The sequence below is a fragment of the Nannobrachium achirus genome (assembly GCF_963921795.1).
Source record: "Nannobrachium achirus genome assembly, chromosome: 6".
Lineage (NCBI taxonomy): Eukaryota > Metazoa > Chordata > Actinopteri > Myctophiformes > Myctophidae > Nannobrachium > Nannobrachium achirus.
Window position 1 is genome coordinate 66,874,109 of NC_137815.1, and position 12,172 is coordinate 66,886,280.

At 43.2% G+C, this 12,172-nt stretch overlaps 1 protein-coding gene across 1 annotated transcript in view; it reads right to left on the minus strand.

The window, feature by feature from the left end:
* Positions 1 to 12,172, minus strand: part of LOC308287593 (metabotropic glutamate receptor 7-like) — a gene marked incomplete at its 5' end in the record, with an annotated part of 266,695 nt that overhangs the window by 87,572 nt on the left and 166,951 nt on the right. Inside the window, one exon of the mRNA XM_080728818.1 lies at positions 9,092 to 9,231. Within this exon, the coding sequence (XP_080584944.1) occupies positions 9,092 to 9,231 (140 nt within the window). The remainder of the gene's footprint in view (positions 1 to 9,091; positions 9,232 to 12,172) is intronic.

Sequence of the window (12,172 nt, forward strand, 5' to 3'; positions counted from 1 at the left end):
CTCCGCACAGTTGTATCGGACTGACTGTGTGATGTGTGTTTGTGTGTGCGTGGGTCAAACACATACACAGGCTCACAAGACACACCCCTCCGCTAATTTGCAAGCCCACAAAGCGTCGCGGATGCAACGTGCTGTGGGCTTGTAGATCAAAGGTTTTCTTTTCCTCCTACGCAGTCTGCTCTCCATGCTGCTCCCCCTCCCCTCCCCTCCCCTCCTCTCTCCTCTCCTCTCCACACACTGCCGCTCGCTGCTTGAAAAAAGTTGCTAAAACCTCTTGGAAACCATTGCTCCCACTGGATTAATAACTTAAAGATCTTCTACCTTTGGCTGTTCAATTGGAGAGGACAACAGCAACACATTAAAATCCACGATGTAAGGCTCCAACTGCTTGCATTAGACGAGAAATGGTCGCGATGCGTGATAATGCGTCTTTAACAATGTGATGTGTCGTCGCATATTATTGCCAGCTAGGCTGTGTTAGGTTAATAACTATGACTCGTTGACCCTGGTTTGACCGGTCATTTGACAAAGGCAACCAGCACAGTCTGGCTTGTGCAGTACGTGTGTCAACTGAATGTCAAGTAATCCTCTCCCCCTCATGCTAAGTTCCACTTTATTTTCCATTCTGAACGACAAGCCTAATATTGCATTTAGGCTCTTTAGTTTCCAGTAATTAAACTATAAGCCAGTGTTTTATTGCTAAACAATAAATGGTAAATAATGTAGCCTACTCTACATGCATAAATAATTATCCATCCATCCATCCATCTTCAACCGCTTATCCGGCATCGGGTAGCAGGGGTAACAGTTCCAACTGAGATTTCAAAAGTTCCTTAACTCATTAAAAGCCAACCCCGCGATGTCGCGGGAAAAGTAATAGAGTATCTATAGTGCCATCCACGCGATGTCGCGGGAAAAGTAATATATTACTGTAACGGCGAGTAAAAATACCTAGTACAATGGCCGACGCTCCGGAGACGAAATCCGCGCTGATTTGTCATCATCACGGCTCCACGAGCACACAATAGTCATCCCATAACATTGAGGTGGACGGGCCGCCTCATCTTTAATGTCCATTATCTCAAAACTACACTTTAGAAGCGAAGATGGAGGCAGATGCTCGCTTATAAAACACATGTATAAACGCTACGAGCCGATCCAGCATGGCTCCACATAAACAATGATCGGTTCAGTCGAAGGATCCGATGACGCCAGACCGGAAGTACTTCCGGTGGCCTTCAAAATAAGACAAAATAAGAGAACGGCCGTGAATGGGGGGGGGGTGGGAGGCACTCTGGATATTATAATCCGTTAATGTCTGAGGCTTTTAATGAGTTAATAATAATAATAATAATTAAAATAAACAATTCTAATGATTATAATAAGCATACATACATACAGTACATACTGTATAAATGTATCCGCCTTATTTCGCCTTCGCCTTTTTTTCGGACCCGGACCAGTTTCAAAAAAATATTTCTGGACCTTCAAGATTTGTATTTGAGGACCCCTGCTGTATAAGCTCACAGCTGAGAGCTTGTAGATCTGCTATTTTTGAAAAATCGTGATTTTTTTTTGCAAGTCCTGGAACTAAATATTTTCAGATGAGGGTCTGTGGCCAAATACATATCATTTTGGGGGTCCTTTACATGAAAAAGTTTGAGAACCATTGACATAGAAACATAGGTTTTTCAAAAAACCTTAAAAGGATTCAAAAGACAAAAATTCAAATGTTCGTGATTTTTCTAAAATAGCAGACCTACAAGCACTCGGTGCCGCGCTGTGAGCTTGTAGATCTGCTATTTTGTAATAGTTAAAGCATAAAATAATAATACGCAATAATGCGTACCCGTTCTGAATGGCTTAAACAATGCCTCATAGTGATCCAATTGCATGCCATATACTGTAATAGCATGACCCTGCATGTTGTAGAGGGCCAACAGCAAAAGATCAGGCGGTACTTGATTAAACAATGCCTCATAGTGATTTCAATGTGTATGGTAGAGATTTCATTACTGTAAGTCATTCTTACAGGGATCCATTTCCAAAATTAATCTGCTAAACCCATATATGTTGATGTGGGGCATTTTAATCCACCTGTGCACATTCTGCTTTAAGTGAGATTACATTTGTTGGTACATTGTCAGGGACAGTCAAAGAGGCTTTTATGAGCCTGGGCAATGATGTGCCTGCAATGCCTCCCCGTTGGAATTTACGCTTCTTAACTCATTTAGTGCCCATGAAATTAACGGATTATAAAGTCCACGATGCCAGTCTCAGGTTGGCATCACCCCCGTTATCTTATTTTGAAGGCCAGAAGTCCACAGCGCAAACACTTCCGGTCTGACGTCATCGCGTCCTGCGCCGGAACCGATCGTTGTCCACGTGGAGTTGTGTAATGGCGGACCGGGAGCTTTTATGTGTAACATAAGCGAGCATCTGCCTCCATCCTAGCTTCTAAAGTGTAGTTTTGAGATAATGGACATTAAAGATGAGATCCCCCGTCCACCTCAATGTTATGGATGGGACTATTTTGTGCTCGTGGAGCCGTGATGATGCGAAATCAGCGACGGATTTCGTCTCCGGACCTCCGGCCATTGTTCTCGGTAATGTATCCGCCGTTACAGTAATATATTACTTTTCACGAGTATACTCGGGATTGGCACCATGTGATACTCGAGTATTTTTCACGAGTCTTCTCGGGATTGGCACTATATGAGTTAAAGGGATGTTTCACTTAAAAAAAAACATAAGACAAATTTCACGTATGTGCATTTATAAAATGTATAAACAAACACAAACACTTGGGTAAAAAAACACCCCAAGTAGTGGGGACTATTCTATTCTATACTGTACACCAGGCGTCAGCAACCTTTTTGAAATGAAGTGCCATGTTTTTATTTTCTAGATAGTCAGTGTGCCATGTCATTTTCAACATAACTTTTAATGACACCCCATCAAAGATTCAGACATATTTTGTTTGTCAGGACATTCCAATGATCATTAGACTCAGAGCAATAACCCACCTATCTCCCTGACTCCCTCCCCAGTCAAAGTTCAGAGTTTTAATGAATGTAGAATTATGTGCACCATGTAATTTGCTGCAAATTAGGCGACTTAATTTAATAAATCCTCTCTCGCACACTTCTGCCAGTGTGCCAGTGATTACCCTCCCCTGTGCCTAAGGTTGTCTACCCCTGCTGTACACGCTGAACTATTAACTATACCTCATTCTACAACCTTTTTCAAAAGCTCTAAAATCACATAACAGTCTACATGCATGAGTGTAAATGTATACAGTATACATCCTCATACTGTACATGTATCCTATACATAAAATGCACCAAAATTCCACCAATGAAGAAACACTGAACTTTGTTTCTGTCCCAAAATAAATCAAGATATTTGTTTGTTTTGTGCCTGGAGGAGATTTTGTCTGCAACGTTAATAGAGCTGTCTAAATCTCAATCCGCCAAGTGAAATAGTTGTCCAAGACGGCTGTGCAGGCCTGACAGGGGCCCATTAGACCAAAACTAAATTAACCCATTAAGCTTACACAAAGCCCTGTGCCTAGAACAGCATAGAAAGAACACGACTAGATGAATTGTAGGCTAAATCACACAATATCTTTCATCTATCAGCATTTCTGGCTCATTAAAAGTAATAAAGACATAGCATTTCAAACACACATTCTCTCTTCCTTCAATACAGGAAGGACATGTGGACCAGATCATGTATGCCAGCGAGGCACATGGATAATTGATCCATACGTAACGAGCCAGACAACCCCTAGGGGTAAGCAGGGAGTTCTCATCTCCTACGGGAGCACAGCGGAAGCCGCAAGTTCAAAGCAAGGTTAACAATTTTCAGAAGATGGCGATGTTCGATTGTTCGTCCTTCTAAGCCATGATCCCTAATTACCAGAGACAATCTTGGGACATATTGGATTAGGCTGGACAGTCACGTTTGAACATATATTTGTGGTGTTGAGCTCTCCTTTCTCTGATGCACACAACTACACACCCACCCACCCACCCACGCACGCACGCGCACACACACACACACACACACACACACACACACACACACACACACACACACACACACACACACACACACACACACACACACAGAAATATATAGACAGAGGGGGAGACGCAATAAAAGTGAGGCGTAATCGCGACAGCAAGCACCACAGCTGGCTTACCAGGGGCTGTTGAGGTGAATAATTTAGCAGTGTGAAGCAGCAGAGATATGGCTGTGAATACAGAGGCAGAACACTGCGCTGGACCGAGTCATACAGCAGCCATAACACTAACTTACAATACTGTCTATTCTAGTGTTTCTTTCTTACACTAACACTGACACTACAAAGAAAGCCAAGCTTAATTGTGTGTGTGTGTGTGTGTTTGGGGGGGGGGGGGGGGGTGCTCAAAGTCGGATATATAACCTAAAGGGACCTCCTTGAGTAGAATGGGTTGTTTCTCAGGCACGTGCACACATAGACATCAAAGGGGGCTTGAGCCCTTGCCCTTTCAACTATCTGTAAAAACTGCCCCCTCCAGACTATGCAGTTTTTACTATGGTGAAAGAGATGCAAATGTCCTCTTTCCATGCCATTCCTGAAGGCAGCGTTCAAGAGAACTGCCTTGTCCAAACTCTCCTGAACTTGAACGCAGCATCTTACCTGTATGTTGAAAGAATTGCCCTCGCTGTGTAGAAATCCTTGCTGTACGTACACCCACATCTCCAGTATTGACTTGATTATGCTTAGTTCAGTGTGGTATCAAGCACTGGAAATAGCCGACCTCCAAGTTCACAACGTTGTGAGCTTGGAGGTCTGCTATTTTTGCTATTTTCACCAAAAAGGCCCTTTTAGAGATTTCAGCCCCTGCCTCTCTAACATTCTCTGCACGTGCCTGTTGTTTCTTATTGACTCTTGGGGGGAAATAAAGAGGTTGGACATGAAATGATGTCAACTAAAACGTTCCTTTGTTTCCATATGTCGTAGTGGCATGCTGGCACCGGCTATACAGGATTATACTGCTGCACTGGGGCTCGCTGTCTGCTGAGGCAGACAAAATAAGCAAATAACACCATAGACTGTTGCCCCGACCGGCGTGCTGCAGGTGCTGCTGTGTTCTGAGGCATGTCGGGGCATTATGGAGCAAAAAAGAAATGCGAAAGACCTCGAGAGATCCATTATACGGCTGCAGAACTACATGCATGTATCTGCAGCACCAATAGCATAGCGTCGTTCTCGGGAGGAAACCTTGTATGTCCAAAAGCGTTCGGTTTGTATTTATCATTTAAGAAATGAACTAAACTAGTGAAAACAGCCGATCTACAAGCACGGTGCGAGGCGTTGTGTGCTTGTAGATCTGCTGTATTCACTAGTTTTGTGCGATGGCATTGTATGATGAAGCAGGGCTTTACTTAGCGAAGAAACGTACACATTTGAAACTTGGAGTTACGAGGTTTCTGCCCGACAGTGACGATAGGCTTTTCCCCACAGTGCACTGCACATTACCACATTTACGGTCCACATCAGCATCTTTCCCTGGAGATGATTGGAACTCCACTGATTCATACAGTTGTCCTTGCTTGGATATACAGTATGCATTCACTACATGTTCACAGTTTGTCCACATAAAGTGAATAATATTAAAAAAAAACGGTAGCTCTCTAGAGTGACAGTTTTTGGCAGAACTGTGACTCGTAGCTCAACTTATTGGAGAAACAGAATAGTAGTAGTGGTGGTAGGAGGAGGAGTGTAGTTCAGTGATAATGTTTGGTTAACTCATTCTGAGCCCCAGACATTAACGGATTATAAAGTCCAGAGTGCCTCACTCAGGCCCCGTTAACGGCCATACTCTTATTTTGAAGGCCAGAAGTCCACAGCGCAATCACTTCCGGTCTGACGTCATCGGGTCCTGCGCCGGAACCGATCCTTGTCCACGTGGAGTTGTGTAATGGCGGACCGGGAGCTTTTATAACTGTGTAACATAAGCGAGCATCTGCCTCCATCCTAGCTTCTAAAGTGTAGTTTTGAGATAATGGACATTAAAGATGAGATCCCTCGTCCACCTCAATGTTATGGATGGGACTATTTTGTGCTCGTGGAGCCATGATGATGCGAAATCAGCGACGGATTTCGTCTCCGGACCTCCGGCCATTGTTCTCGGTAATGTATCCGGCGTTACAGTAATTACTTTTCGCGAGATATCTCGGGAATGGCACTACAGATACTCGAGTACATTTCGCGAGATATCTCGGGAATGGCACTAAATCGGTTAATAATTAAACATTTCTCTTTATCGTTATCTCAGCAAACATGTCAGTAGCCTATACCAGGGGTGTAGTTATCCTGATTTAAAACGAAGCAACACGGAACTGAAAGTTCCTATGATTGGCCGCTAGTTGCGCTGTTCTGGCACCAGAAGCAACATGTTCTCCATAGGATTCCATTCATTTCCCCTGAACTTTTACATTTTAATTTCTTACCTTTATAAACAATTGTCATAAATACTTTATGGTTCCTGTCGCTAGTTTAAAGCCTTGTTTCAATCACCATGATATGTGTTTTGTGAAAATATGGTCCGATTTATGTTATATTTGATGTTATAGCAGGGTATGCTGTAGGAGGTGATGATTGTGATGATTCTTCTTTGTGTGCTTTATTTTCGGCAAGCTCAAGACATTGTCCCATGTTACCTGCGGTTGCACGTGACCGTTGGCAGCCAATAGCATTCGAGATGATATCATTTCTACCAATGACCGTTTCTACAATGATGGCGGCACACGTACAACGGCCAAAAAAAGCATAATTTTCGCAGGATAGAAACCAATGGCTTTCCACTGTCCATATTTCTTTACAGTCTATGGCCTATACACATGTGTTGTGGTGTAATAATGCAACACTGGTGAAAGCACAGCAGCTTATTAAGTTGAGGATCACACAAATACAATTCTGCCCGTGTATGCCTAATTCATAATTAATAGGCGATAACAGCATATTTACTAAGGTCTGACCTTTGAAGCAGAAGTGCTGCACTGCTTAATTATGAGATGGCATGGAGGTCCAAATGTTCACACATTTGACCTTTTTAGTTTTTGGTTTATGACAAGAGATGAAGCTGTCAAATATTCTGGAAAGAAATGTTATTACTTGGCTGAAGTAGTAGAGGTAATTCAAATTATGTGCATTTCCCTGCATAGTCTGTAATGAAAAACAACTGAGACATTGTCCTAATAGGTCTTATTTGTCTATACATTATACTGTAACATTAAACTTCTATCATGGAGATTCACGTTTTCAATGTTTTTACTTATTTGGAATCTCTGAGGAGCCTAGTAACAAAAAATAGTAAAAAAAAGCATTTTTCTTTTTTTTTTTTGTAACAGTTGTTTATTTAAAAATCACAACCAGTGTGAAGTGAACGGTGAGTTAATTTCATTAAGTGTCCCGTGAAGCTTGGCCAATGCTGCTTGGACAGACAGACATACGGACGGACGGACGGTAGGAGCGGTTGGCACCGCTCAAAAAGAATGTGTGACCTAACAAGCAGCAATCTGTTTGATTTGAAATTCGGTCATATGTCACATCATAATCATCATAATACTACAACCATAATAACCAGTAAGACTCCCTAAACGGGAGATAAGCGACTGTCAGGCCAATTGTAGCTAGGATCAGGAGGGAATATGGGAAATGGGACAGATCCATGTTGATGACATGACTTTAGAGATACTGTGTACCGGCGGAGGGACAGCCGGTGGAGCTGACGGTCGCAAAAATATTGCTGATTCCCAAGCCTGTTGAGCCAGATGCCTGGAGTACAGATTCCTGGATACATTTTTAAGAGCTAAACCTCAAAGAACAAATTTGCTTCACAGTGTCAATGCTGCTAGATGACACAAATCTAGTCCTTGTATTGTGCTAATCGATGGTGAGCAATGTTCACAGAGTTATGGCCATTTGAAGTGTCAAACAGTCTTGCAACACTGCTGTACATATGAGCCCCATATGTACTGTATGCAACTTAGGATTTCTGTCGTTGACTCTTCTCACGCCAGACCCCTGAAGGCCTGAACATCAGTGTTTGTGCAGGTTTGGTGCAGAACGGAGCGACGATGTGCCGTGACAACGTGTGGCCCTGAGGGCCCCTGGCAGCAGTAAAGCTGGTTGTACAAAATGGCCCCTGGTGGAACAACGGTGTGCCTTAGCAAGCCTGGATGCTAGCTTTATGACATCCAGACAGTCCACGGCAGTGGTGGGAAAAGTACTCAAATGTTTTACTTAAAGGGGCGTGTCACGAAAAAACAAGGTAAATCTTTGGCACATTTTGGTTAAACTTGTTGATGACGTCACGACGCGCCCGTACTGTACCATAAGAGTTATAATGTACTGTACCTACAATGTACATTATCTTCCCATCCCAATACGTCCCCCCGTAGCGAGGAGGTGTCAGTGGCATTTTAAGTAAAAGTATCAATACTGCCATATATGAATATAGCCATATAGAAATACTCTTGTTAAAAATGTGCCCGAGTACGAAAGTATTGGCATCAAAATATACCAAAGTACCAAAGTACCACAAGTAAAAGTACAAACAGTTTGAAAATAAACGATCTGAATATTTTAAATCCTATCCTATATTTCTATGTCAGTGGTGCTCAAACATTTTCATGTCAAGGACCCCCAAAATGATATGTATTTGGCCACGGACTCCCATCTCAAAATATTTAGAAGCAAAATTTGAGTTACAAATGTTCGCTTAAAAGATACATATATTCAAAGCTTTGCACACGTTTTCACGACTTTTCAAAAATAGCAGATCTGCAAGCTCACAGCGCGGCACCGAGGGGAGCGTTTCGCTGTTACTCCTGTACGTGTCATCTTCTCGACTCCCAACTCTAACCCTTACCCTAAACCTAACCTCCGTGGGGTGAGTTGCTAACCCTCCCGACGCTGTATATCTGCTATTTTTCAATAGCTAAAGTATAAAATAATTCCAGGCCCCTCCACCTTGGGCCCTAGTAACTCAGTCCCACTCCCCCCCCCCCTTGTGACGCCCCTGACGGTACTCACGTTAAGCTGCAGCGTGTCCATCCACTGGCCAATGGGTCGGTAGGCCTGTCCGCTCACGTTGTTCCGCTGGTACTGGAACAGGTCGTAGCGTCCTGGCGCGTCGCCGTTACGGTTGAACGTCACCGAGGTGCCGGCACTTCCTGTGGAATGGCACAGGAACATTCAGATTGTTTAGAACTCAGTCTAGAGGTGGGCGATATGGAAAAATACGATATCACAATATTTTACCAAGCTGTATCACGATGCACGATTTTATCACGATTCTTTTGTTGGGTGTCGATTCTTTCCTCTTGCGTGAGCCATAACATAGGCCTATATAACAACAGCAACAGATATCTATCAGCACGGCACCAACACAGCACTACCTATGTTATTATTCTTTTTTCTAGATTAATATTCCTATCCTATGCATTTGTTGTATTGTTGTTGATATACTGACATATTATCTTGCTTATTATATTGATGTATTATCTGCTTATTGTAAGTCGCCTTGGATTAAAAGTTTTGGATAAATGTTTTGGGCAGATACACAAGCTCACGAGCTTGTAGATCTGCTATTTTTGAAAAGTCGTGAAAATGTGTGCAAATCTTTGAATATATGTAATTTTTAAGCGAACATTTGTAACTCAAATTTTGCTTCTGGGGGGTCCCTGGAACAAAATATTTTGTCCGTGGCCAAATACCGGTACATATCATTTTGGAAGTCCTTCACATGAAAAAGTTTGAGCACCACTGACATAGAAACATAGTTTTTTTCAAAAAAGCAAATCTACAAGCTTGCGCTGTGAGCTTGTATATCTGCTATTTTTCAATAGTTAAAGCACAAAATGTGAGTGAATCCTTGTACCCAGGGCCCAGAATTTGGTGCGACACCCCTGTGTAGACTACTTGTCACATTTCTACCGCATCTCTGCTCTGGATGAGCTGCCTTCAAACGATGCAATTCTTCCCCATTATGTCTCTGAACTCTCTGGCCTTCATATTTCTTTTTCATTCTGTGATACCAAAAAGGCCCCTCAAACACACTTTGTTTATTTGTTTTTGGCTGGCCCTCCCTCTGTGTTCAGGGCCGGGAGGCTCGTTCATGTCCGTATCAAGTTTAGAAGGAGAGAGGAGGGAGAGAGACAAAGGAAACAACTGGAGTGAGAGAAAGAGAAACTGAGAGAGAAAGAAACAGAGAGAGAGGTGAAGCAAAATGGCAAAGGGGTAGAGAGACTTGGTTTGCTTAATGCCGGAGGGAGAGAGAGAGAGAGAGAGAGAGAGAGAGAAAGAGAGAGAGAGGGGGAGAGGAATGCAGAATGCAGGGTTAGTAAAGGCTATTTTCTTAATAGGGAGCCTGTCTACTTGTTGCTCCACGTTTTTCTCCCTTTGGTTAAACTCTGTTATCCCACAGACCAGGACAACCAGCATCATGACCTGCAGTGATGCACAACGGATTATAAACTACTTTTCTTTCTTTTTCCTTAATCCTTTTTATTTATTTAGTGTGTTTTCTTCTTCTTCTTTTTGCACTCACTCAAAGAAAGATTTCCCTGGCAGTTCATTTGAATATATTATAGCCTACTATGTATTTCTTTACATCTTTGCATTTTTCATCATCATTGCGCGAGTGTGTGTGCGTGTGTGTGCGTGTGTGTGTGCGTGTGTGTGTGTGTGTGTGTGTGTGTGTGTGTGTGTGTGTGTGTGTGTGTGTGTGTGTGTGTGTGTGTGTGTGTGTGCGTGCGTGCGTGCGTGTGTGTGTGTGTGTGTGTGTTACACATGTACTGTATTAGCCTGAGGGATATCATGCCTGCATTCATGCCTGTGCCTTGCTTATTCGCTTGGGTTTACTAAGTGCATTAAGTCGACACTTTCATCCCACTAGCTATGCAAGGATCGTGTCAAATGACCAGCCACGTTTCGCTTGAGTGAATTCTGCTGCCCCATGGGCAACAAGACACGACGAGGTTACCCCGCCTGCCCTCTTTACACAGCGATTAGCTACATGGCAATGCATTACAATGAGGCTTGTTATTACAGTGCATTCACATGAATCTTACAAGAGCTGGGGATGATCTGAAATGGTAATTAGGCCTTAAAGCTGGGAGTCCATCACCAACACACATTTTCCGATTGTTTTCCAACATGCCTGCCAAGCGCTTGGAGTGAATGTGCCATCTTAATTGTAAGTGCGTGAACCCTGCTGAACTCCCGACACACGGGGCTTAGCTGGATGATCTAATGGCAAGCATGCAACAATTGCCAGCTAGCATGTGCACTTGACTGTTCAAAAGCCTCTGGCCTGCATTCACTATTGTATACTGAGGATTTAGCTGGGTGAGCTACAGTACCAGTAGTGTAACATACACATTTTGCTTCCTACTGTAGCATGTTTGTTTATAGCAAGCATTATCCTCATCCAGACATCTGTCTTATCAAAACTCGACTACTGTAACTCTCTCCTCACTGGCATCCCGGCATGTGCATTTTAACTTTTCCAACTGATCCAAAATGCCGCGGCGCGACTGGTCTACAACCAGCGAAAATTCTCACGTCTACCCCTTCTCTGCTCCCTCCACTGGCTCCCAGTTGCGGCCCGCACTGAATACAAAACACTGATGCTGACCTTCAAAGCAGCCAAAGGTACGGCTCCTCCATACCTCCAAAACCTGATCAACCCCTACAACCCCACCAGTTCACTCAAATCAGCCAACACAGGGACAGAACCCTCGCTAAAGACCCCAGGACAAAAATCTACTTGTCCTAGACAATTTGCCCTCCTGGCCCCCAAACTGTGGAATAAACTCCCTGTCGCACTTAGAACTACAGACTCACTCCCTTGCTTCCGCCATGGACTGAAGACTCACCTCTTCAGACTCCACCTAAACCCATAGCACTACTTTAACACTGCCCTTCCCTCAATGACCACACATGAAGCTAGATAGCATGTTTAGGTTTTAGAAACGTTTTTACTGATTAGGTGCGTGGTCTACCTATTATTGTTTTTCTAGATTGATATTCCTATGCCTTGTTATACAGTATTGTTGTACTGACATATTATCTTGCTTATTATATTGAACTGTAAACCGCTTTGGATTAAAA